Genomic DNA, 27,532 nt, shown 5'->3' on the forward strand with positions numbered 1-27,532 from the left:
CCTCCTCCTCCTCCTCCTCCTCCGTTGTTCCAGCTATTTGATCCCTGAGCATTTTTGCTCAAGGCTATAACTGTCACTTGAGCCACAATGCCACTCAAGTTTTTGGTGGTCAATTGGAGATAAAAGTCTAATGGACTTCCCTGCCCTGGATGGCTTTGAACTGTAATCCTCACATCTTGACCTCCTGAGTAGCTAGGATGATAGGCATGAGCCACCAGCACCTGGTCTTACGTTAGGTTTTCTTCTAAGAGTTTTAGATTTTCTTTATAGTTTTAAGTTTTATTATAGTTTTAGATCTTAGATTTTAGGTCTTTGGTTTATTACAAGTTCAATTTTAGGTTTGGTGTTAGATAAGATACATCTTCCTTCCCATTTGGATGTCCAGGTTTCCCAGCACCATTTCTTGAGAAGACTATCTTTTCCCTATGAAATGGTCTTGGCTCCCTTGTCAGAAATCATTAGATTATTTATGGGGCTGGGAAGGTGGCTCAGTGGTAGAGCGCTTGCCTTGCATGCCTGAGGCTCTGGGTTTGATTCCTCAGCACCACATAAGCAAAAAGAAAAAAGCCACAAGTGGCGCTGTGACTCAAGTGGTAGAACACTAGCCTTGAGCTGAAGAGCTGAGAGACAGTGCCCAGGCCCAGAGTTCAGGCCCCATAACTGGACCCCCCCCAAAAAAAGAAATCATTAGATTATTTATGCAATCAGTTATTTGCAGGCACTCCTCTTTATTTATTGGTCTAGGTATCTGCCATTATTCCAGTGCTGTTTTTTTAAAAAAATATTATTGAGCTTTGTAGTAAGTTTTGAAATAAAAATATGAGACTTCCAGCTTTATTTTTGTTTTTCAACATTATTTTAGCTATTCAGTGTCTTTCAAGATTCCATTTGAATTTTAGGATTCTATTTTCTATGAAAAATGATTTGAATTTTCATAAGAACTGCATTGAATATGCATATCATTTTGGGAACTGACATCTCAACAGTATTAAGTCTTCTAATACATGAATGTGGGGTATGTCTCCATTTATGTCTTTTTAAAGTTTGTAATTCCTAGCTGGGCACTAGTGGTACACCACTGTACTCCTAGCTACTCAGGAGGCTAAAATGTGAGGAGTGGGGTTCAAGGATACCTGGGCAAGAAAAGCCATGAAATTCTTACCTTCAGTTACCAAATGGCAATAAGTAGAGCTGTGACTCAAGTGATAAAGTGCTAGTCTTGAGCAAAAAGCTCAGGCACCAAAAAAAAAAACAAAAAACAAAACAAACAACCACCTCAGTGCTTAAGCCCTGAGCTCAAGATCCACGACTAGGCAGGTTTTGTTGGCTCATGCCTGTAATCCCCAGCTACTCAGGAGGCTGCAATCTGAGTCCATGAGATTCTTATCTCAAAAAACTACTCAGAAAAATCCAGAAGTGGCTTGTGGCTCAAGTGCTAGAGGGCTAGCATTGAGAAAAAGGATCTTGATGGTACCCAGGCCCTGAGTTCAAGCCCCAGGACATGCTCTGTCTGTCTGTCTGCCTGCCTGTCTGTCTGTGTCTCTGTCTCTGTCTGTCTGTTTCTCTCTCTCTCTCTCTCTCTCTCTCTCTCTCTCTCTCTCTCTCTCTCACACACACACACACACACACACACACACACACACACACACGACCCAGGACTGGCACAAAAAAGTGTGTAATTCCTGTGTATTTTATTCATACTGATACTGCTGTAAGTGGAGTTAAATTTTTTCCAGGTCATTTCTTTTAGAAGTATGAATGATTTTTGTGTATTGACTTATTTATTTTGTTGGCCATGGGGCTTGAACTCTGGGACTGGGCTCTGTCCCTGAGCTCTTTTGCTAAAGGCTAGCACTCTACCACTTGAGCCACAGTACCACTTTGGGTTTTCTGGTGGTTTATTGGAGATAAGAGTCTCATAGACTTTCCTGCCCGGGCTGGCTTTGAACTGAGATCCTAAGATCTCGGCCTCCTGAGTAGCTATGATTACCTTAGTGAGCCACCAGCACCTGACTGTATTGACTTTATATTCTGATGCATTGTAAAATTTATTCATTCTAATTGGTTTTATGGAGTCTTTAAGATTTTCTACACATCAGATCATATCATCTGAAATCACAGATCATTTTACTTCTTCCTCTTTATCTGGATCTTTTGAATCTCTTTTTCATGTCCAATTGCCAGGTAAGAAGTTCCAGTAACATGTTGAACACAAGTGGCAAAAGTAAGCCTCCTTGTTCCTGATCCCAGAAGATAAGCTTCCAGTCTCACCATTGATGTTTGCTATGGGTTTTCATATGTAGCTTTTATTATGTTGCAATAGTTTCCTTATATTTATAGTTTGTTCAGTGCTTTCATTATGAAAGGTCATAATGGGTGTGTGTGTGTGTGTTGCTAAGGATTGAAGGCAGGGCTTTGTGTCTGTTAGATAAGTTGTTCTATTTCTGAGCTATCGTCCCAGCCTCAGGTGCTGATTTTGGGGGTTTTTTTGGAAGTGTTGGGGTCAGGGTCTCACACTTGCTAGGCTAGTACACTACACAGGTCCAGCCTTATTTTTTCGGTGATTATTTTTAGGATAGTCTTTCTTCCTGCTGGGGAACCCACCTGAGTTATAATGAGGCTATGTTAGGCTTCCTGTCATTGCTGGGATCACAGATGAATGGCATTACATCCAGCTTTCTTCTGTGGAGATAGAATATCACCAACTTTCCTACCTGGGCTGTCGGGAACTGAGATTCTCCCAATCTCAACTTTCCATTTAGCTTGGATTACAGGTGTGAGTCACTGGCACCTAGTGCAGTTGCTAAATGTCTACTGTTTTTGTCTGTCAGTTGAGACAGTCATAGGGTTTTTACCCCTTTATTGTGTTAATGTAATATATTACATTAATAAAATTTTATATATTGAATGATCCTTCCAGGAATAAATCTCTCGGTTATAATTTGTTTCTAAATTCACTTGGCTAGTATGTTTAAAAAAAATTTGTGCCAGTCTTGGAACTTGAACTCAGGATGCCGTCCCTGAGCTTTTGTGCTCAAGGCTAATACTCTACCACTTGAGCCACAGCTCCACTTCCAGTGTTTTGGTGGTTAATTGGAGGTAAAAGTCTCAAAGACTTTCCTGCCCAGGCTATCTTTGAACTGGGATCCTTAGATCTCAACCTTGCTGTTCTAAGAACTTTATCTAGGTCATCCAATTTCTTAGTGGAGAGTTATTCATACTGCTTTCTTTTCTATTTCTTAGAATCAGTAGTAATATACTCATTTTCATGCATGAGTTTGCTAATTTCAGTATGCTCTCTTTTTTCTTAGTCCATCTACTAAAGCTGTGACAATTTTATTCAAGTTAAAAAAAAACCTTTTTCATTGATCTTGACTTTTCTACTCCCTGTATCATTGATTTCTGCTGTAGTCTTCATTTTCTGACTTTTCATAAGTTTGGATTCGGTTTTTTCTTTCAATTTGTTGTAAAGCTAGGTTTTTTTATTTGCGATTGTTAACTGGATTTTTTTTTTTTTTTGCCACCCAGTCTGGCTATGTAGCCCAGGCTGCTCAGGACTTGTAATATTCCTGGTTATGCACCACCCCAACCTCAAGAATAGAGTAGAGGTGGGAACCACCATACCTGGCTGGCTTCATTACTTCATTGAATTCAGGACCTTGTACTGCTTGCTGGGCTTGCACTCTACTACTTGAGCCACATCTCCAGACCAACTTTTTGCTGGTTAGAGATGGAGGCTCCCCAGGAGGGCTTCCAATTGTTCTAGATTTCAGCCTCCTGGATAGCTAAAATTACAGGTATGAGACACCAGCTCTTAATTTATATTTTTGGTATATTTCTATCTATATATTGACACTGCTTTTACTGTGACTCCTACATTTTGGATGTTTCTATTCATGTCTTTCAAATCTGGGAAATCCCAATTCATTTGTTGGTCCTCTGATGCTGTCCCATATTTTTTAGAGGGTCAGAGCTATTTTCTTCTTCACAGGTGATAATTTCCCTAGTGCTCTGTTCAAATGTGCTAGTTATTTCTTTTGCTTTATCAAATCCTCCTTCACATGTCTTTGGTGAAATTTTCATTTCAGCTATTATAGTTTATCTTTCTAGAATTTATTGACAGTACTGGAGTTTGAACTCAGGATCTAGTGCTTATGAGGCAGATGCTCTACCACTTGAGCTAGCCTCCAGACCTTTTTACTTTGGTTATTTTGAGATAGCTGGGATTACACTAATGAACTACCCTATTCAGCTTTTTGTCATTTATATAGGGGCCTTATAAACTTGTTTCCTCAGGCTGACCTCAAAGTAGAATCCTTTAAATTTCTACCTCCTGAGTAGCTAGGATTATAGGCATAAGCCATTGTGCCTGGCTCCAGAATTTATTTTTATTTTTATTTTATGTTTTATTGAAATTTCCATCTTGTTTATGTCTCGCCTTCTGAAAATCTTTTTTAAATTTTTTGGTCAGTCGTGGGGCTTGAACTCAGGGCCTGGGCGCTGTTCCTGAACAATTTTGCTCAAGTCTAGCACTCTACCACTTTTAGCCACAGTTCTACTTCCAGTTTTTGAGTGGTTAATTGGAGATCAGAGTCTCATGGGGACTTTTCTGCCTGGGCTGGCTTCAAACCTCAATCCTCAGATTTCAGCCTCCTGAGTAGCTAAGATAGATAGGCATGAGTCCCTGGCACCTGGCTGAAAATGTTGACGTTCTTCACATCTTCCTCTAGCAGCGAACATCTCTAAGACATTTGTTTTAAAGTCTTTGCGTAACATTTCTGCCTTTTCAGAGACCGTTGTCTTAATTTACTTTTTTCCTTTGAATGGCTCATACTTGCTTTTTTTGTTTTTATGCCTTGAGATTTTTTTTTGTTATTGTTGAAAACTGGCCACTTGAATCAAATAATGTAATTATGTAAAACAGATGCTTCCCTTTTCGAAGGTTGTCTATTTTTATTACAAACAACTATTTTTTTATTGTGAAAATACCATACAGAGGAGTTACAATTACATGGGCAAGGTAATGAGTACATTTCTTATCAAGCATTGTTGCCTCCTCCTTTGTTTCCCCTTCCCATCCCTTCCCCTCTCCCCCACTACAAACAACTGTTGATGGTTGGTTTTTGTAGTCTGTTCCTGTGCTAAAGATCAGCTTGAGATATAAACATAAGATCTTAATAGGTCTTTGGGAAGCTTCCCCCAGGCATGGCAGCTTTGTACATGCATGTGCGCGAGCATGTGTGTGTGTGTGTGTGTGTGTGTGTACACACACACACATATACAACTAAAACCAGAAACAATTTCCTCATGCTTATGAGGATTGCTGTACCTTACCATTTGAGATACATCTTCAGCCCAGCATTTTGCTGTTAATTGGAAATGGAGTCTCTCAGAATTTTCTGGGAGACACTGAGTCACCCACTAAACTGGCAATGCAAGCTTACTTTGTAATGTCCCAGTTATTTTTTTAATGATTTAATCTTTAACATCTGGATCCCCCAAAGTGAAAAGGAATAACATTATTGATGCAGGGGAGAGTGCCAGTCCTTACACTTCAGCTTGAAGAGGAGGACACAGAAATAACAATGGTCCTGGCCTTTTGGCCTCTACTTCTGTGATTGGAAGCATCAATAGATGTTGAAATGCACACTCCAAGGATTTGGAGGCACTCTGGCTCCAGCAAGCTGAGTAGTGAAAGTTGCTCCAGGAATGTGCACATCTGTCTACCCTGGGATTTGAGGTTTAACATGAGATTGAGATTTGGATTTGAGGTGCTTACTGCAATGCTAAAAGCTGAAATTGACCGTAAATTGATTGAAATTATCTGAAATCTATCTGGTTCAAGCTTTTCATGAAAATTACAAACCTCCAGTAGACTCTGGAGTTCCAAACTAATATATCTTAGGGTTTGAGGTATGGCTTAGGGGGTAGAACACCAGCCAGGAGCTTTGAAAACATCATATACTAAGTTTGAGACCAAGTCTTAGAAAATCAAATCAAATCTAATGTCCTAGCCCTACTTGAAGGTTGTAGTGTTAACTGAAGTAAACCATAAATAGGTAATATTTTAATACCAGATCTTTAATTTTTGTGTGGAAATGGAAGGTGGGTAGGTCTACAGAGCATCAAGAAGTACTAAGCCAGGTATCTTGGATTTTCACTCAATTTTGGCTTTGGAAAGTACAGAACAGGGAAGATAATTTTAGTCGATTATAGTCTTTAGTCAGAACCTAAGTATGGAGTCAAAGCTTTCACCCTGACCATTGGTTTGTCTTTGGAGCTATTATTGACTCAGTGTTACAGCAGCCAGAGAAGAATAGGCATATACTCTTGTGTTCACTTCAGATCATAGTTGATAACACTATTGCCTGAGTCATTGATGCTCTCTGCCACTCTCCCTGCCACAGCACCCCTGGCACTAGTTCTGTTTCTATCCAGTGCCATTGGAACTCCTCACTTCTTCAAAGACCTCCTTCCCCTTGGGAAAAGCTGTGACCATTGTATGCATGTATGCAAATGTAGCAATGAAACCCACCATTTTTTTCCTTTTCTTTTTTTGGTTCCAAGACCTGGACTCCAACTTGGTACCTGACCCCTTCATTCATTGGCTAGCACTCTATCAACTGAGCCACCTCGCCAATCCTAAAACCCATTATTTTATGCAATTAATATACCCTAATAAAAAGGTTAGACCATAAAAAATAAAGTTAGGGGAGGGGGAAGCTGGGAAAGCAAAGGGGTGACATTGTCCAAAAAAAGAAATGTACTTATTACCTGTCTTATGAAATGATAATCCCTCTGTACAACACCTTAATAATAATGAAATCACATTTAAAAAAATAGCGAAGCACCAGCACATGATAAATTATATAGGACTCTATATATTCACACACAGTACAACCAAAGGGGATACTCTTTTTTTTTTTTTGCCAGTCCTGGGGCTTGAACTCGGGGCCTGGGCATTGTCCCTGAGCTTCTTTTGCTCAAGGCTAGCACTCTACCTCTTAAGCCATAGTGCCACTTCTGGCTTTTTCTTTTATGTGGTACTGAGGAATTGAACTCAGGGCTTCATGCATGCTAGGCAAGCACTCTACGACTAAGCCACATTCCCAGCCCAGGAGGATACTCTTAGGGGAAGAACACAAAGGTGTGTCAGATAATATAAAACTTAGCAAAATGAACTCCAGAGAATCAAGAGGTTTTTTCTTTGTTGTTTGTGTTTTTATTTCCTTTTGTCATATTTGTTCATTTATCTGTCTTTGAGAGAGTAGGGAGGGGCACAAAAATGGAGGGACATCTCATTGTTGCAATGGGTCCACCTGTATCCCTATTTAAACGCTTTGTTTTTTGCCTTCCCCTCCACAAATTATACCAACCTCAAATACAGTGAAAGCAGGAAAACGAATGTTACAACTTTGGTGGTGGGGGGGGGGGAGGATTGGGTGGGGAGTGGGAAGAGAATGGGAAGGGATGGGAAGGGGAAACAAAGGAGGAGGCTACAATGCTTGATAAGAAATGTACTCATTATCTTGCCCATGTAATTGTAACCCCTTTGTACAGTATTTTCACAATAAAAAGAAAAAAATGGAGGGACAAAGGGTGAACAAATGCAGCAGTGACATTCACTAGACACTATGTTGAAAATGTACTATACAACTTGTGGGCAGGGATGAGAGGGAAAAACTGGGAGAGAAGGGGTGACGTTGTTCAAAAAGAAATGTATTCTTTGCTTACTTATGTAACTGTACTCCCCTCTGTAAAAATCACCTTCCTATTAACAATAAAAAACTGTGACTGAAAAATATAGTCAAGGTAGGAGGGGGAAATGAATATTGAAGGTTGAGGGACTTGTAGGCTGCTGACCAAGTAGGCTGCTATGCATGGAACTGACTTATTAAAAGAAATGCCAGCTGTGTCGTGCCTATGTAGTTGGTAATTTAGGACAGATGGAATTGTTTGCTTAGAAAGGTAATGGTTGAAGAATTGTCAATTATGTAAGAGGCCTGGTATATTCCTAAATATTATGGCAGAGTGTGCCGTTTATATAATTTGATTAAAGTATTATAACTACAGTTCATTTTGTCTTCAAGTTGCTTATAATCTGTTACTGTTATTATTAAGTAGTTGTACACTTCCATAAGTCAGATTATGAGTACAGTGCTTCTTGGTCAATGTCGTCCTTTTCTTCTTTGTTATCCCCCATTTTTCCCCTTCCATCCCTACACTCAATTTATATAGTTTATTTACATTGAATATAATGACTGAATTTGCTCACCCTTCTTTCCTCCATTCCTGTGCCCTCCCTTTGCTCACTCCCCAAAACATGTTTCTTCTTCCTGGTATTTGTTTTGATAAAACAGTACATTAGTAACTATAGCTTGTTACTTTTTTGTGTGCAGGTTGTAGGACTTGAAATCAGGGTCTGGACTCTGTCACTGAGCCCTTTTGCTCAAGGCTAGTGCTCTACCAGTTGAGCCACAGATCCAAATTCCAGTAGTTAATTGGAGCTAATAAGTTAATAATGTTAATAATAATTGGAGTTAATAAGAGTCTCCAGGACTTTCTTATCCAGCTGGCTTCAAACCACAATCCTCAGATCTCAGCTTCCTGAGTAGATAGAGTTAGAAGTGAGACACGGGTGCTTGGCTAGTAATTATTAGTAATTGCCACCCTTTTGGGGATACTAGCATACAGTATGCAAGCACTCTATCACCAAGCTACATTCTAGTCTCTGGGGAATATTTTTTTTGTCCGTATGGAGATTGAACTTGGGGCCTAGGTGCTATCCCTGAGATCTGTTGCTCAAGGCTAGGGCTCTACCACTTTGAGCCACTACTGGATTTTGAGTGGTTAATTGGCAATAAGAGTATCACAGGGACTTTTCTGCCTGGGCTCGTTTTGAACCGCAATCCTGAGGTCTCAACCTTCTGAGTTATACTCATTGCATTCATAATCTACCAGTGCCTTGCTAAATATTTTTTAATTTATGGAAAATTGCAAAGATAGGACTAAGAGTTCCTACATACCCCCACTCAGTTTCTTTGGGATGACTTTGATAGTCCAGATATTTAGAGAAGTTCTCAGGAAAGTTTGAAATGATATTTTAGTTTCTCTTCTTTCCCTTTCCTTTTCAAGTTAGCCAAAGCTGTAGCTCTAGCTGCTCTACTCCAGACCTCAGGGGAACAAAACACTCCTAAATCTCTTTCTCAGAACTTCTTTGGGAAAGATATATATCTTCACAAAAACAGTCACCAAGCTTGGCTCATGCCTGTAATCCTAGCTACTCAGGAGGCTGAGATCTGAGGATCATGGTTCAAAGCCACACCAGGGCAAGAAAGTCCGTGAGACTCTTATCTCCAATTAACCACCAGAAAACCGGAAGTGGCACTGTGGCTCAAGCGGTAGAGCTCTCGCCTTGAACTGAAGAGCTGAGGGACAGGGCCCAGGCCCAGAGTTCAAGCCCCACGACTGACAAAAAAAAAATAAGAATTTAAGAAGTTCATCTTCAGTTTTACTTGGTAACATGATCTGGTCATTGTTTTTGGATTTTGGGTTTTTGGTTTTTGGTCAGTTGTGTGGCTTGAACTCTGGGCCTGGACACTGTCCCTGAGCTGTTCAGTTCAAGGTGAGCACTCTAACACTTGAGCCACAGCACCACTTCTGGTTTTCTGGTGATTAATTGGAGATAAGAGTCTCACGGACTTTCTTGCCCAGACTGGCTTTGAACTTTGATCTTCAGATCTCAGACTCTTGAGTAGCTAGGATTAAAAGCATGAGCCACCGGTGCCTGGTGAACTTCTTAACTTCAAAGGACTGCTGACAGCTAGGCATGATGGCCTATACCTATAATCCTAGCTCCTCTGGAATCATAGATAAGGAGAATCAGGGTTTGAGGCCAGCTGGGACAAAACTTTTCAAGACCCCTTCCAGCCAATAAGCTGGGTGTGGTGGTACACACCTGTTATCCTAGCTAATTGGGTAGCATAATAAAAGACCAGTTAGGGCACAAATATGAGGCCCTATCTGAAAAATAACTGAAGCAAAAAGGGCTGGAGGTATGTTTCAAGTGGAAAAGTACTGTCTAGCAATACTTGAGCTTTGAGCTCAAACCCTGTACTACACAACACAATAGTCCTGCTAAGATTAAGCTATTATTGAGATGTAAATCCAAAGTATGGGAAGCTCCAACCTCCTGGGGAAGCACAACTTGGAAATGCTAGCATTTAAGAATATATTCTTCTCACCGGGTGCCAGTGGCTCACATCTGCCTGTAATACTAGCTACTCAGAAGGCTGAGATCTGAGGATCATGGTTCCAAGTCAGCCCAGGCAGGAAATCCATGAGCCTTATCTCTAACCACCAAAGAGCCAGAAGTGGAGCTGTGCCTTGAGCAAAAGAAGCTCAGGGACAGCACCTATGCCCTGAGTTCAAGCCACAGGACTGGCACAAAATAAAGAATGTATTTTTTCTCTATGTTCACCATATAGCAAGTAAATTTGGCTCTGCAGGCCAGCTAAGCTCAGATCAAAAATATTCTACTAATGGTGTCTGTACTAAACATGTCTTTTCTTGTCATTATTCCCAAAGCACTGCAGTGTAACTATGCTGTATGAAGCTATTTACATTATTTTAGGTATTGGAACTTATCTGGAGAATATTTAAAATATAAGAAAGGCCATGCCACCAGACACTGGTGGCTCACGCCTGTAATCCTAGCTATTCAGGAGGCTGAGATCTGAGGATCGCGGTTCAAAGCCAGCCAGGACAGGAAAGTCCATGAGACTCATTAGAAAAAAACCAGAAGTGGCGCTGTGGCTCAAGCGGTAGAGCGCTTGCCTTGAGCTGAAGAGCACAGGGACAGCGGCCCAAGCCCAGAGTTCAAGCCCCATGACCAACCAAAAAAAAAAGAAAGAAAGAAAGGCCATGTCTAGGTTCTATGCAGACACTGTACCATTTTGAATTACAGACTTTAGCATCTGTAGATCTTGGTATCCACAGGGGGTGCTAGAAGCAATCTTAGGGAGGGCTGTAGTTAAGGCTAGGACCTTGGCGGGTGCTGGGACCCTGCCTCAATTGCTAGAATACTTGGGTTTTTGTTTGTTTTTGTTTTTGTGTGTGTGTTAGGTGTGTGGCTTGAACTGGGGGCCTGGGCATTGTCCCTGAGTTCTTTTTGCTCAAGGCTAGCCTCTTTGAGCCACAGTGCAGCTTCTGGTTTTCTGGTGGTTAACTGGAGTGGAGGTAAGAGTCTCCTGGACTTTCCTGTCCAAGCTGGCTTCAAACAGTGATCCTTAAATCTCAGCCTACTGAGTAGCTAGAATTATAGGCATGAGCCCACCAGTGCCCTGCTTAGAATACTTTTTTAGTAAGCCTGAGATCCTGCGTTCAATTGCTGGTGCTGGATAAACAAAAAGAACATAACCTTGAAGTCACATTACAGGTTGAAGTCTCACTTATCCTGGGATACTGAGCAGATGACTTAACTAGCCTCCATGGGCCTCAGTCACTGCATTGTCAGTGGAGGCTAAATAAAAGTCCCTATGTCAAATGTCACTGATTAATGTAAGGCCCATGGTCCTGAGACAGGATAAAATAGGGAAAATGAGGCATGGTAAACAGCAACCAATAACTAAAAAACTCAGCTTAAAGCAAATACAGAAGACTGATCTTCAGTCATAAACGTCCCTTAAAAATAAGGGACCAAAGTCCTTTCTAGGGGACAATGAGACAGGATGGATTAGGAAAAATGAGGCCTGGTACATGGCTGCCAAGAACTCAGAAAACAGAAACACAGAAGCAGTACTTTCTTTGTTTCTAAGAGAGATAATGGGATGAATTACTTACATTAAGAATTAGCATCTAGCCAGGCACTGGTGGCTCATGCCTGTAATCCTAGCTACTCAGGAGACTGAGCTCTGAGGATCATGGTTCAAAGCCAGCCTAGGCAGGAAAGTCTGTGAGATTCTTATCTCCAATGAAACCACTCAGAAAACTGGAAGTAGTGCTGTGGCTCAAGTGGTAGAACACTAGCCTTGAGTTGAAGAGCTGAGGGACAGCTTCCAGGCCCACAGTTCAAGCCCCACGACTGACAAAAAAAAAATAGCATCTGTTTGGTGGTTGGCTGCATTCTTTTTTAGGAGGAATGCCCCAGCATTTGTGGGTGAGTCACAAATATCTGCCAAGAACTTTGAAAGTGTAACAACATCAAAAGTAATTGAAAGCAAAGGTAAACACCTATTTTTGCAAAACTTTAAGTCAGACCTCCTTCCTTTATCATATAAATACCCCTGATGTCAGAACTCAGTGTCTCTCCCTTAGAGAGTATCCATACTGTATTAGTATATTCCTCAGGCTTTCTGCTTGCCTGCAAGTCTGTTTGCCTGCTTACTTACATAATAAAACTCTGCCAAGTTTTCTTACCATTGTGACTTGTCCGGAAATTCTTATTCTGCCATCAAAGTCAAGGACCCTTGGCAGAGTCCCTACTTCTGAAGGGAAACTTTACAAGCCCTCACCTGGACCCCTTGACAGTCCCTAAGTCAAACATGGTTGTGAAGACTGAATGAATTAATGCATATAGAATATTTACAATAGTACCTACTTAGTAAATGTTAGATATTAACTCAGTTCTTATTATGTTTTGGCCTAAAATGGGGGAGGATAGATTGAATGGATCATTAGCAGTACTGGCTGGCACTGATAATTTTTTTTCTTGTGCTTGATTTACACAGAAACTCAGCCCCCTGTGACAAACTTGAGCGTCTACATTGAAAACCTCTGCACAGTAATATGGACGTGGAATCCACCCGAGGGAGCCAGTCCAAATTGTAGTCTCAGATATTTTAGTCATTTTGGAGACAAACAGGATAAGGTAAGTTTGCTAAAACACATGGCACTAATGAACTAAAGCAAATATTATGAATTAGAGCCAAGAATGAGGCAAATTCTAAATCTTACACAAAGTTGAAATTTTATTTGGGGTTGCATTCTAATTTCACTTGGGTAAAAATTGTATTTTCAATAGCTACTGATGTTGTACGGGAACTCAATAGCAAGAAACAGAAAAGCCACATTTTTAAGAGGTTGAATTGGGAGTATATCTTGGAAAGCCAGTGAGTGCAGATAGACTCTTGTCACAAAGACCTGCAGCCTGTCAAATATACTTAACATTGTTAGAAAACTGAGCCATGAGAGCAGGAGAGGAAAGAGCAAGCAAAATAACAATACCAACAACCCAGATCAACTCCAATGGAGATCTGAAGTGGGATGCCATGATGACTGGAGGAGAGCCAGGAGACAAAACACAAGACATGACATAATGTCGCCTGAGCTGGTCCAGGCCTAAATAGGGTTAGAGGCAGGGAGCAGGGTCACAGGAAACTCAAGAGTCTCATGAATTCAAGGCACAGGACTGACAGGTCCAGTAACCTATTATCCAAGTCCCCACCCCTACCTCTAGGAATTCAGGCACGCCCATCACCTGGGAGGTGGAATTTCCCAGCCTCTACCATGAAGACAAGATGGCACCAGTTAAATTCAATTCCTTATCATCTATCACATGACCAAGATGGCGCTGGTTAGACCCAGTATCTTTATTTCACTGACAGAGTTCAACATTTAAAAATATTTGGTAATTATTTGGTAATGAAATGTATTTAAGATCTTTAGCTATTAAGCATTTGCTATTAATTAATTACTTTATGTAAAGTTGGTCTTGTTCTCCTTCCTAGTTGTATCAGCTTCTGTCCATAGAAGACTCATTTTTCAGGGAACTTTTCATTTTTGCCATCTTGCTAATTGCTATGTGGTCTGAAGGTAAATGGCCATGTGGAACATTATATAATAAGCTGGTGGCAGGTGGGTTTTGCCAGGGAGTGAAATTTGAGGCCTTTCCAATCAGATGTAGTAAATTAATTTTTTGTTGACAGAATGGATAATTTTAGGTCCTTTATGATAATCTTTATTTAATGCCAGTACTGGGGCTTGAACTCAGGACCTGGATACTGGCCCTTAGCTTTTTCTCTCAAAGCTTGTGCTTTAACACTTTAGGCACACTTCCATATGCAACGTTTTGCTAAGATGAGAGTGTTTCAAACTGTCCTGCCTGGGCTGGCTTCAAACTTTAATCCTCACATCTCAGCATACTGAGTACCTAGGATTACAAGTGTCACCAGTGCCATGATATTCAGCTGTTATATATCTCTGTCCCCTCTTTTTATGCTCAAGGCTAGCATGCTACTGTCACCAGATGCAAGTGAAAGTTTGTGAAGTTTCCCTCTAAAAGTAAGGACTCTTCACTTGGGGTCTTTGGCTTTGGTTGCAGAATAAAAATTTCTGAACCATGTTTCTGAGTTGCTTTACCAGGCCTCATTTTCCTCAATTTATCCTGCCTCACTGCCACTTGAGCCACAGCTCCACTTCTGGCTTTCTTGGTGGTTAACTGGAGATAAGAGTCTCATGTACTTTCCTGCACGTGCTGCCTCATACTGTGATCCGCAGATCATCTCAGCCTCCTGAGTAGCTAGCATCACAGGTGTCCGCTGTCCCTTTTTTCTACATGAGTGGGGGTGGGAGAACTGCAGAGGGGTGTTCAGAACTGAATTTGTCAACAATTTGGGGGAGGCAGAATAAGAAGCCTCCTTAAAATTCTCTTCTTAGTCATGAGACTTAGGAACAGTGAATTGTGAAATCACGGATTTCACATGGATCAGTGGTAGGAGGAGTCAGGCAGACTGGATTCTAGCTGGTACATCTCATATAGTGGCTCAGGGATTGGGATAAATGATTTGATTTCTTTGATTCTTTGTGTTCCATTCTGTTGTTTAGAATGTGGTCCCACCCACTTCCCTGGCTTGATGGTACCTAGGAAATTGTGTGTGTTTGTGTGTGTGTGTGTCATACACATACACAGGTTTAATTATAATGAGACTGTAACAAGCTCTTTTCTTCAAGGGAACTTGGCTAATCTTCCTTCTCTTTTTCCCTGCTGAAAAGATAATTATGCCAGAGGTGTTAATTGATAAAGAACTGAAGCTTACTAGAAGCATTTGCATTTCAAAATAGACTCCTTAGTTGGCCTATAATAGTGAAATTCTAGTCCCCTTTTATATACTGTTGGCTTCCTTTTTTTTTTTCTTCTAATACTGGACTTTTGAACTCAGGGCTTATTAGGCTTGTTTGCTAATAGCTGCCATTCTACCACTTCAACCAGGCCTCCAGCCCTCCTTTTTGCTGGCTGTTTTGGAGATGGAGTGTTTAAGGACCTTTCTACCTGGATTGGCCTCCAACTGTGACCCTCCAATCCTCAGCTTCCTCAGTAGCTAGGATAAATGTGAGCCACCAATGCTTGGTTGTTGGTTTCCTATTGCTCCTAATGAAGGGCCTTAAGTGTTGGAAGTCCCTGAATACCTTTGCAACTACCATAGTCATTTTGTCACTGGATGCAGGTGAAGGTGTGTGAAGTTTCTTTTAAAAGTAGGGGCTTGCTGGGTGCCGGTGGCTCACGCCTGTAGTCGTAGCTATTCAGGAGGCTGAGATCTGAGGATCATGGTTCAAAGCCCACCTGGCACAAAAGTACTGAGACTCTTATCTCCAATAAACCACCAGAAAACCGGAAGTGGTGCTGTGGCTGAAGCGGTAGAGTGCTCACCTTGAGCTGAAGAGCACAGAGACAGCGCCCAAGCCCCATGACTGGCAAAAAATAAAAGTACCGGCTCTTCACTTAGGGTGCTTGACTTGGATTGCAGAAGTTATGCAAAGACAGGTGTTTATCTTTGCTCTAATTACTCCTGGTGTTAACTCTTTCTGAGTTCCTGTATGTTTGGGGCATTTGGGTATTTCTTCCAGGTAAGAATGCATCCTGCTATAAACTAGATGCTTATCCTTGAGATAAGGAAGGTATCTTGTTGTTTGCCTTTTGGACAGGATGTTGCTTAGGTTTGTGGGGAGCATTTCTCTCAGAAGGCATACATCCTACCAAAGAAATATTAATTCTTGGGGTGAGGAATGCATCTCTTACGAAGGAATCCATCCTGTTGCTTTTCTTTGAAACATAGACGGTGCTTTTGTTTTTAAATACCATGTTTCTGAGTTGCCTTCACTATGCCTCATTTTCCTCAATTTATCCTGTCACATTTTCCCCTAAATGACTTTAGTCCCTCAATCTTAAGGGACGTAGATGGGTAGAATATCTCCTGTATTTGCTGTAAGCTTACCATAGTTCATTTTCCCCTAGTCTATCTTGCTTCATTTTCCCCTAAAATGACTTTGTTCCCTTAATCTTAAGAGAAGTAGATGAACTAGCTTTAAGCTTGAGTTTCTAATTCCTGGCAGCCATTTACCATGCCTCATTTTCCTTAGTTTATCTTGCCTCAATTTGACTATCTATTTGAAACCTTGAAGAAAAGTAACCTTTTAGATTTCTTTTCCTTAGCTTGTTAAGGATGTCAGGAAGATAGGCTGATGTTCTAACCCAGAAATGGGTTTTCCTGTGTACTTACAGAAATTTACACTTCAAAGTAACCCTACTAACTGAAATGGTACTTGGTTCCAGTGATAAAACACTTGCCTAACAAGCATGAAGCTGGATACTAGCAAAAGAAGTAAGCTTAAAGGCAGTAGAATTGGGTTTGAAAATTTCTGCCTTCCTCTTTCAAGCTGTGTGACCTTAGGCAAATGTGAGCTTTGGTTTCCTTGCTTTTAAAATGTGGATGATGGCTCATGCCTGTAATCCTAGCTACTCAGGAGATCTAAGGATCATGATTCAAAGCTAGCTTGGGCAGGAAAGTCTGTAAGACTCTTATCTCCAATTAACTACTACCAAGGTGGAATTGGAGCTATGGCTCAAGTGGTAGAGTGCTAACCTTGAGCACAAAAGTGCAGGAACAGTGCCAAGGCCCTGAGTTCAAGACCAGCACTAAAATATGTGGGATCCTGTGGAGGTATTAACAGTTCCTCCCTCATGGACAGTATGTACATTGAAGAAGAGGGTTAAATGAATCCCATACAAATACATTTATGGTTAAATCATTGTTAACTTTTATTAGCAGTAGTATTGTTAGGCTGAAATCTAGGAAATTCTCAAAATCACAAAACAAATGGTTGGATATTGTCAGTATTTATTGGTTCAGCATAATATTACTGTTCAATCTTATTCGGTCCATTTTGCTACTAAAGGCCTGGTGAGGGCAACTCAGAACATGGTATTTTCAGAGAAAAGCAACAGGATGCATTCCTTCCTGAGAGAATTCCCCAAGAATTAATATTTGTTTGGAATGGAAACCATAATGGGTGACGTCTGTGTAAGGCCTGCTTGCTTATTCTAGCTATTTGACAGTTTTGGTGGCTATCAATCTTACAGTAGTGAAAAATATCATTCCTTCAGATTGGTGATGGGAAATTTCCTGTCTGGACCAAATGGAGTTTACCATCTTGAGGCTCTGTATGAATGGCAGAAGTGATTTTTCTCCCCCTCTTTCTAACTTTTGGATACAGTAACATCATATGTGAAAGAGGGCTTCATATACCCCTGAAACAAATTGGGCAGTTGCCCTTATGATGGTTTGCACAGATTAAGGGACTCTGCAAACAAGTATCTACCAATGTCCCCAATTTGTGCAGTGACAAGATCAACTCTGGAAATCATTTTCAGTATTCACACTGGAGGCTCATGAAGATCAGAGACAGGGATTCATAGATGATTGTTTTAAAGGAAAAGATAAGTCTCAGCATCTGCCCTCCACTACTGTACTTTATCAATGTCTATTAGTTCCCCAGATCTTGCATCAGATTTTAAGTATTTTTCATCACTAATAGATAAGGAAGTCCCACTGGGCAAATTAATCATCAGGCCCTTTCATTTGGTCCAGGCATGCAGAGAGGCAGAAGCTGTACCTGACTCTTTCCTTCTGAGAAAGGAATTCTGGAGTTGGCAAAGGTGTGATGTGACAAGGGAACATTGGTTCTCGGGGAGAAGGATAAATAAGTTCAGGACTGTAGTATTAGTTTTTGATAAAATTTCAAAGGAGGCCAGATTCCCTGAGGGGTGGAGAAGAACGCCATTATAGCAGCTACCAGTGGAATGATTCACCAAAGTGGAAAGTCATGTGGGAGCCATCACACATAATTCATCAAGATCTGCTGGAAGGAATTAGTTCCTTGTCTGATAGAGAAGTAGTATGTCTCACTTGGTAATCTCTGATAAAATCAGAGCTCCTATTTTATTCATGACAATTTCATAGTGTTGAACCTTGAATTTATGAAAATATTTTAAAATTATTTTAAAATCTCTTCTCTTAGTCCTCCTTTTTTTTTGTCAATCGTGAGACTTGAACTCAGGGCCTGGGTGCTGTCCCTGAGCTCTTTTGCTCAAGACTAGCACTCTACTATTTTGAGCCACAGCATCACGTCCAGTTTTCTGGTGATTAACTGGAGATAAGAGTCTCACGGACTTTCCTGCCCAGGCTGACTTTGAGCCATGATCATCAGATCTTAGGCTCCTGAATAGCTAGGATTACAGGTGTGAGCCTCTGGTACCGGGATTTTAATCCTCTTTAATTTTTCGTAAGTGTTGGTACTAGGTCTTGAACTCAGGGCACTTTTTTTTCATTAACATTTTTACCCAGCACTGATACACTACCACTTGAGTTACACCTCCACTTCCAAATTTTTGCTGGTTAATTGGATACATGAGTCTCACAGATTTGTCTGGCTGGGTTGGCTTCAAACTGCAATCCTCAGATCTCAGCCTACTGAGTTAGCCTAAGTTGTTTTTAGACATATAAATGTGCCTAAAAATAAGATTTAGCTTTAAGTATTAAAGCATTTTTAACATAAGATTTTCAGTATAATAAAAATCTTTGTGTGATAAAAATCCTTCATCCAAAAAAAAAATCCTTCATCCTCCAGCTAGAACAATAGATTTTTTTCCATGATGATTCTAATTTCTGGTCAGAATTTTGTTTGTGATGCTAAACATCAAACACTTGCTAGAAGAGTGCCAACCCCTGGGATTCAGCTCCCCGCCACACACACCGTAATTTACAGTATTCCAACAGTATCTTTTTTCCTGGTGTCCTCAAAAGGCAAAGTAGCTTCCAAACAAGAGTTATCAAGGATCCTTGGGGTCAGCATGATTCATTAGGGGAAATGTGGGACTTAAGTTTAGTAAAATCGTGAAATTGGTGAAATTTGCATTCAAAGCCTTCCAGCTGTCATTGATCACCATGATCCTGGGGAATAGTCTTCACCTTCACAAGCTCAGAAATCTCAGTGCTGTATACAGTCTTCTCTAGTTCTTGCTCTTGTGAAAACTGAAATGGTGATGCATTCCAGGAAGACTTCTTGTAACATTGCATGTTCCATCCCTGTAGGCAGAGCCTATATGGGAAACTGAATAATAAATAGGCTTCTTGGCAAGGAATCAGGAATTCCTTGTGAAAAATGTCCTTGGCTAAGAATAGCTGGAGGCTCCTCTGAGGATAACCATAGTTTTGCTGGATACTCCATGGTCTTGTAGCTTAATCACTCAGTCTCTTTCATCCCAGCCAGGATTTTGCTTGACAAATCTTGTCCTGTCCTAACAGGCTGACCGTCTCTCTTTGTCAGAGTGCAGTTTCAACTCTTCTGTCTCCAAAAAAGTAGTTTCGTTCATGTCTGCTCTGGTTTATTCATTGTTGATTTGCCAGCTACTTCTCAAGAGAGTAGCCTTAGGTCCTGGTTTTGAAGGTATCTTGAGTAACCCTCATGCTCAGCTCTCAGCAAGCCTGGGAAATGTCAAAATAGCTGCTTGAGGTGCTGTGACCAGTTTCTCCCTTCATGGCTATTAGAATATTAGGAAAGGAAATATCTGAAACCTGGGTCAGAAACTATTGCAAAACAGGAAGTGCTGTCCTTGGAGCTCTGATTAAAAGCAGCCCCATTCTTAATTCTTCCAGCTCTATCACTTCTGGGAATTTTAATTTCCTAGAGAGCCCTTTAGTCAAATTATTCAAATCATAATACCAGATTTGTGGCTGATGGCTATATAGTATCTAAAGGTTAACTTTTTTTTTGTCGGTCATGGGGCTTGAACTCTGGGCGTGGGCGCTGTCCCTCAGCTCTTCAGCTCAAGGCTAGCACTCTACCACTTGAGCCACAGTGCCACTTCCGGCTTTTTCTTCTTATGGTGGTGCTGAGGAATTGAACCCAGGCAAAGCAATTGAATGCAGGCAAAGCAAGCACTCTATCACTGAGCCCCCTCCCAGCCCAAGCTTATCTACCTTTCAGTGCAATTAGCAACCTTTGTAATTTATAGACACGTACAAGTTAGGCAAAAAATGAACAGTACAGAAAAGTATCTGATGAAAAGTCTCCTTGAGGTAACCAAGATTACAGGAATCTTAGTGATTCTTTTTTTTTAACCTTGAGTTTGATGAGTATGTTGCATGGGCTTGGCAGTAAATTCTGATAATTGTATGCTGCTCCTTTCAAATTGCTTTTAGACAGTTAATATGTTAGCATGGTTGGCTTCTAGGTAAATTTCATGATGCTTAAGGTGACTTTTATCTACACTATAATTTCTCAATGGTGGTATTATGCAGCATCATTCTCTGGGAGGAGCAGGGTTGCTGTCCTGTGCATTGTAAGACATTTAGTATCATTGATGGCTCCTACTCACTAGATGCCACTAGCTTCCCTTCCAAGTTATGATAAGGAAAAGTGGCCTTACACATTACTGAGTGTCTTCTGGGATGGCAGGGGAGCAAAATTACTCTAGCAGACAATCTCTGACCTATAGCACTTGAGAATTTAATGTTGGTACATACATTTGGGCATGTGAATATTTAGTTTGTTTTTTTTTGTATGTTGGCTACAGCTCATACCTTTTTTTCCCCTTTCAAACCGTAGCAGATTGCTCCAGAAACACATCGTTCAACAGAAGTGCCCCTAAATGAGAGGATTTGTCTGCAAGTGGGGTCCCAGTGTAGCACCAATGAAAGTGAGAAGCCTAGCACTTTGGTGGAAAAGTGCATCTCACCCCCTGAAGGTAATAACTGAAAGCACTGTCTCTTGTTCCAGGGGCTTATATTCTTCATTCCTTAATTCAATTGTCAGACTGAGTCTAATGAATGCCAGGTACTGTACTGGTTTCTGTTCAGTCTAAGAATGCCTGTGCCTTCAAAGTGTTCACAGAAAATATCCATAATGATGCACAGTAATTATAGTGCTTTATTGTTACTATGACTACAGTGCTAGGGATTGAACCCAGGGCCTTGCACAAACTTGTCAATCATTCCACCACTGAGCTCCATCCCCAACACTTGTAGTGATTTATTTTATAATTTGAAAAATGAACAACCCCCCAACCCTCCATGCCTGCAATAAATTGGGCCCCTGAAGCTTAGGTGAGGTGAGTTATGGTTATTATCCTTGACTATTTCAAGAGGAAAAAAGAATTGAGTGACTTACTCTATGGCTTCATATTCTAAATCTAGTCCTTTTAAGAAAATCAAAGTACCATGATTATATGGAAAGGAAAATTAGTTTGGTATACACAGTATATTTAGAGAAAGATGTTTAAGATAAGTAGGCAAAATGATATAGCTTCAATACAAGACTAGCCCAAGGAAAAGTTGTTAAATAGTGAGGTTGGTTTTTGTCCTCCAGTTACACAACTCCCAAACTCCTTCCGGCTTTTATATTACATACAGAATATGTCACAGACTGAGTTAGAGCAGGGCTACTAGATACTACCTACCTAAGCTTAAATCTCAACTCTGCCAACTACTTATTATGTACTCTTTTCCAAAAATGGGCATGATGGTGGTAACTACCATTTATGATTGTTTGAGAGAATTAGGTAAGTCAATATATATGAGGTGCTTAGAATGGTCCTGGCAAAGGTAAATACTGTATACATCCTGTCTGTTAATATTATGTTGTCTCTTGGTTCAGCAGATCTGGACCCCATTCTGCCACTTCCAAACAGCCCTGCATGGTTGTGCTCTAGGTCATTCTACCTGCTTTGCACTGATCCAAAACATATAAAGTATCATTTTTATTTTTTATTTACTTAGCGCCAGTCTTTGGGCTTGAACTCTGGGGCCTTGGAGCTGTCCCCAAGCTTTTGTGCTCAAGGCTAACACTCTCCCACTTGAGCCACAGCTCCAGCATTTTTGGTAGTTACTTGGAGATAAGAACCTGATGGGCTTTACTACCAACTAGGATTACAGGAGGGAGCGACCAGTGCCTGGCTAAAGTATTATTTTTAATTAATTAATTAACTGATTAATTAATTTTGCCCATCTTGGGGCTTGAACTTATGAACTCAGGGCATGGGCTCTGTCCCTGAGCCTCTCTAAGCTCAAATCTAGCACTCTACTACTTGAGCCACAGCACCACTTCTGGCTTTTTCTGTTTATGTGATACTGAGGAATCAGACCCAGTGCTTCATGCATACTAGGCAAGCATTCCCCAACTAAGCCACATTCCCAGCTATAAAGTACCATTTTAAAAATGATAAAATTCAAGGCAAGAGGATGGGATTGTGATTTATAACAGCTTGCCATTCCTACTTTATTCACATTTCCTTTGGAGTTTAAAAATCTGAAAAGGAATTACATTATGACCTAAATGATTGATAATGGGTCAATACGGAACCCCCTCAAGGATTATGAGGAATAAGGCTTTATATTTTTTTTTATTTTTTATTTTTTGTCGGTCGTGGGGTTTGAACTCTGGGCCTGGACGCTGTCCCTCAGGTCTTCAGCTCAAGGCGAGCGCTCTACCACTTGAGCTACAGCGCCACTTCCAAGGCTTTATATTTTAAAAAGGACATTTAAGTTATAGACATGACAACTCAAACAGCTTTATAAAGACAGTGATTTAAATCAGAAATAATTCAGGCATGGCATAGTAGGACATGCTTGTAATCCCAGGTAATTGGAAAACTAAAACAATCTGATCATGTGAGCTCAGGAGTTTAGGGCCAATCTGGAAAACATTGTGAAATTCTGACTGCAAAAAGGGAAAGATTTGAAGGCTCCAGAAGTCACAACATACAAGAAGCAGTTATAAAAGCTTAGGTTCTGCCTCCATCAGAAAGAATGACATCGCCCTGTTTGTTAGGAAATGGAAAGACTTGGAAAAAATTATATTAAGTGAAGTAAGCCAAGCCCAAAGAAACATAGGTCCCATGGTTTCCCTTATTTGCAATAACTAATGTAAGTCTAGGACAAGCCAAAAAGGTCAAAAGCTATGTACATATGATCATATAAGATGATGTTAAGTGAAATGAACCCCAAGATAGGGACACAACTGGTTTTTTTTCTTTCTTGCTATTGTTTTTAACATCTTTAAAATGTACTATATGATTTTTTTTTTGCTTCTTTTGTATGTGCTTCCCCATTTTCACTGTATTTGATGACGGTGTCCTGTATCTTGTATATACATTTTTCTAATTTGGGGAGGGGAAGGAAAATAACAAAATGCTAAAATAAGGATACAGGTTTACCCATTGTGACAGTGCGATGTACAAGACACTATGTTGAAAACAAACTTTACAAATTGGGGGTGAGGGAAGAGTTGAGGAGGTGGGGAGGTAAGGGATGGTAGGGATAAAGGAAGGAGATAACGCTCGATAGGAAATGTACTCATTACCTTACTCATGTAACTAACCCCTCTATACACTATTTTTACAATAAAAAAGCAGCTTAAGTTCTACTTATCTTGTACCAGAACTGCTTCAGGAAAAATGTTTACCTTTTTAAAGAAAATGAAGTGCGTTGATATTGATGAAAAAAACAGGAAACTAAATTATACTTTGATAAAACTTGTGTGTGTGTGTGTGCTGGTCCTGAAGTTTGAACTCAGGACCTGAGTGCTGTCCCCTAAGCTTTTTCTTTTTTCTCAGGGCTAGCACTCTACCACTTGAGCCACAGCTCCACTTCCATTTGTTTTTGGTGTCTAATTGAAGATGAAAATCTCACAGACTTTCCTGCCTGGGCTGACTTCAAACTGTGGTCCTCATATCTCAGCCTCCTGAGTAGCTAGGATTACAGGCATGAGCCACCAATATGTGGCTGGTAAAACTTAAAAAGTAAGAGTTATTTGTATTTTCGCATTCATTGAGGAATTGTGTAATCGCTTATTGAAATACTACTTGACCTTTCACCTTTCTCTTTAGTTAGAAGTAGAAGACTTAGGGTCCTTCAGAGATAGCAAGGTATTTGTGTATTAGGAAGTAAGTGAGAAGGTTGTGAACAAATTAAGATTGGGGTTTTTGCCATTCTGGGTGACTTTTGGGTAACATGGAGTGAGATATTATCTTTCTGATAAAACACTTTCCCCTTCTCAATGCCATAGAGATAGTGGTTGGCTTATATTATAATACAAGAAGAGTCTTAAACTCTGAACTGAATATTTTAGGCGATCCTGAGTCTGCTGTGACTGAGCTCCGGTGTGTTTGGCACAACCTGAGCTATATGACATGTTCCTGGCTTCCTGGAAGGAATACAAGTCCGGACACGAACTATACTCTTTACTATTGGTGAGTATGTATACATAGTTGATTTGATGAAGCTCTGATTGTGAGTGATTGCTTAGGCCTTTGAATTCAACCTAGTTCAAAAGAAAAAACATGGCTTATCCTTTTTTGCGAATGGGATCCATTTTGCATGCCAAACAAGTATTCCACAACTGAACTGTACTCCCAGCCCCAGTCTCATCTTTTCTGAAAAGACAAAAAAATAGACAATTTGCTATCTTCTTTGGATAGTTAATTTTAAAAAAACACTTTCTGGCTGAGCACTGGTAGCTAACACCTATAATCCTAACTACCTTAGGAGGCTGAGATCAGAGGATCATGGTTCCAAGCCAGACCAGGCAGGTAAGTCTATGAGACTCTTATCTCTAATTAAGCAGCAAAAAAGCCTGAAGGGGAGCTGTGGCTCAAGTGGTAGATACTAACCTTGAACACAAAAGCTCAGGGACAGTGCTCTGGCCCTGAGTTCAAGCTCCAGGACCAACACACACACACACTTTCTATTTTTAAGTACAGATACACAAGAAATTGCAAAAAAATGTATAGGAGAACCCATGTACTTTTTATCTAGCTTCTCCCAGTGATAACATCTTAGAAACATTGACAAAACCAGATTAGTATTCTATAGCCTTAATCTCATTTTATCAGTTTTATGTATACTTGTGTATGTTGTGTTTGTGTATATGTGTCTGAAGTTCTATGTAATTGCTTCACATAGCTCCAACACTACAAAGATCTTATTGCTACATCTACCTCCTGAAACCCTTTTCCTTGGCAATCCTGAGTCTCAAGTCTCTAACCTCTGGCACCCACTAGTCTGTTTTCCATCTCTGTATTGTTTTCATTTCATAAATGTTACTAGAATGAACTCCTACATATATGCCACATAAAACTGGCATTTTAGGTGTACTGGGGAATGAATTTAGGGCCTTGTGCTTGCTTAGACAGGAACACTACCACTTGATTGATCCACGTACTTCTGGAACCTTTTTTGCTTCAGTTATTTTTCAGATAAGGTTTTGAATTTTTGCCCAGGGATACCCTCAGACCATGATCCTCCTATAGTCTCCTTTGCAGTGGACTTTTGCCACCAGACCTGACTTATCTACCAAAATAGAATCTTGCTAACTTTTTTTCCCCAGGCTGGCCTTGAACCACAATCCTGATCCCTGTCTACCCTCCAGTAGCTAGGATAACAGGTATGACCACCTTGCTCTGGCAGACTTGGATTTGTTTTGCCAGTCCTGGGGCTTGAACTTAGGGCCTGGGCACTGTCCCTGACCTTATTTTGCTCAAGGAGAGCATTCTACCACTTGAGCCACAGCACTAATTCCAGCTTTTTTGAGTAGTTTATTGTAGTCTCACAGTCTCTCCTGCCCGGGCTGGCTTTGAGCCATCATCCTCAGATCTCAGCCACCTGAGTAGCTAGGTTTACAGGCGTGAGCACAGTGCCTGGCTCCAGTTTTTCTTTTATTAGAAGTAAAGCCGCCATAAATAATCTCATGTGTTTTTAGGTAAGCATGACTATTCATTTCTCTGGAAAAGTGCTCAAAGTACAATTAGTAAATAATGTCATAATTTGAACATTTAGGTTTTCGTTGTTGCTGTTTTATTGTTGTTGCTTTTGTGCCTATCCTTGGTCTTGGACTCGGGGCCTGAACTTGGGGCCTGGGTCCTATCCCTGAGCTTTATTGCTCAAGGCTAGCACTCTACCACTTGAGCTACAGCTCCATTTTGGACTTTTTTGGTGGTGTATTAGTCTCACAGACTTTCTTGCCCGGGCTAACTTCAAACCAGAACACTTGGATTTCAGCCTCTTGAATAGCTAGGATTATTGGAAGAACTCAAGGTGTGGTTTGTGTGGTAGAATGCCAGCTGTGAATTAAAAAGCCAAGCAAGAACTCTTGAGGCTATGAATTCAAGCTCCACTACTAGTACACACATGCATACAAAGACCAACAACAACAAAACTACCAAACTGTTTTAGAGCAGTTGGATCATCTTATATTCCTATTAACAACATATAAGTTAGTGATGTCTAGATGTTGTTGTTTTTGTTGTTGTTTTTCGTGCCTGTCCTTGGGCTTGAACTCAAGGCCTAAGGGCTGCCCCGGAGCATTTATGTCTAAGGCTTGCCCTCTACCACTTGACCCACAGTTCCACTTCTAGCTTCTTTTTTTTGGTGGAGATGAGTCTCATAAGGCTTTCCTGCCCAGGCTAGCCTCAAACTACAGTCCTCAGATTTCAGCCTCCTGAGTAGCTAAGATTATAGTCATGAGCCACTGGCATATCCATCCTGATGTCTAGTTTTAAAAAGAAAATTGAGAGCTAGCAATATGACTTATGCAATACAGTGCTTGCCTAATCAGCACCAAAAGTCTGAGTTCAAACCCCAGTGTGGCCAATAAACAAACAATAAATAATATGGCTTAGCAAGCAGTTTAGCTTCTCACCAAATAACTTTGATACTTTGGTATGTGGTACTTTAATATTTGATCATCCTTGGTATATCATCTATAAACTGTTAAATTTTTAAAGTAATCTCTCATCATTCCTTTTCACTTGGAATTCTTTCCGAATAATTCTTTAGAATTATTAGCAATCAAACATGGAAGAGAGGGCCAGGCAAACTCAATTCAGTTCAGTGAGCTTTTATTTAGCACATGGTGTGGGTAAAGTACTGAATGGACAGCAGAAACCTATCCCCTTGGGTCTAAAGCTTAAAATATAGAAGGAAAGGAAGTGGCCCACATAGTTGTCTATATTAACATACAGTCATATATGTCAAAGGTATTGAATAACTGGTGGAATGTAAATTTGTTTTTTAAAAAAAGCAGCTTTGGGGCTGGGAAGGTGGCTCAGTGGTAGAGCACTTGCCTTGCATGCCTGAGGCCCTGGGTTCAATTCCTCAGCACCACAAAAAAAAACAAAAAGAAAAAAGCCAGAAGTGGTGCTGTGGCTCAAGTGGTAGAGTGCTAGCCTTGAGCTGAAGAGCTGAGGGACAGCGCCCAGGCC

General features: G+C 40.6%; 1 protein-coding gene across 2 annotated transcripts in view; it reads left to right on the forward strand.

Annotated features, from left to right (window-relative positions):
* Positions 1-27,532, forward strand: part of Il13ra1 (interleukin 13 receptor, alpha 1) — a 70,351-nt gene that overhangs the window by 9,090 nt on the left and 33,729 nt on the right. For both annotated transcript variants that reach the window (XM_013019690.1, XM_013019691.1), the window contains exons 2-4: positions 12,729-12,868; positions 20,884-21,022; positions 24,403-24,523. In XM_013019690.1, coding sequence (XP_012875144.1) covers positions 12,729-12,868; positions 20,884-21,022; positions 24,403-24,523 — 400 coding nt within the window. The remainder of the gene's footprint in view (positions 1-12,728; positions 12,869-20,883; positions 21,023-24,402; positions 24,524-27,532) is intronic.

Source organism: Dipodomys ordii, unplaced genomic scaffold, assembly GCF_000151885.1.
Source record: "Dipodomys ordii isolate 6190 unplaced genomic scaffold, Dord_2.0 Scaffold47, whole genome shotgun sequence".
Taxonomy (NCBI): domain Eukaryota; kingdom Metazoa; phylum Chordata; class Mammalia; order Rodentia; family Heteromyidae; genus Dipodomys; species Dipodomys ordii.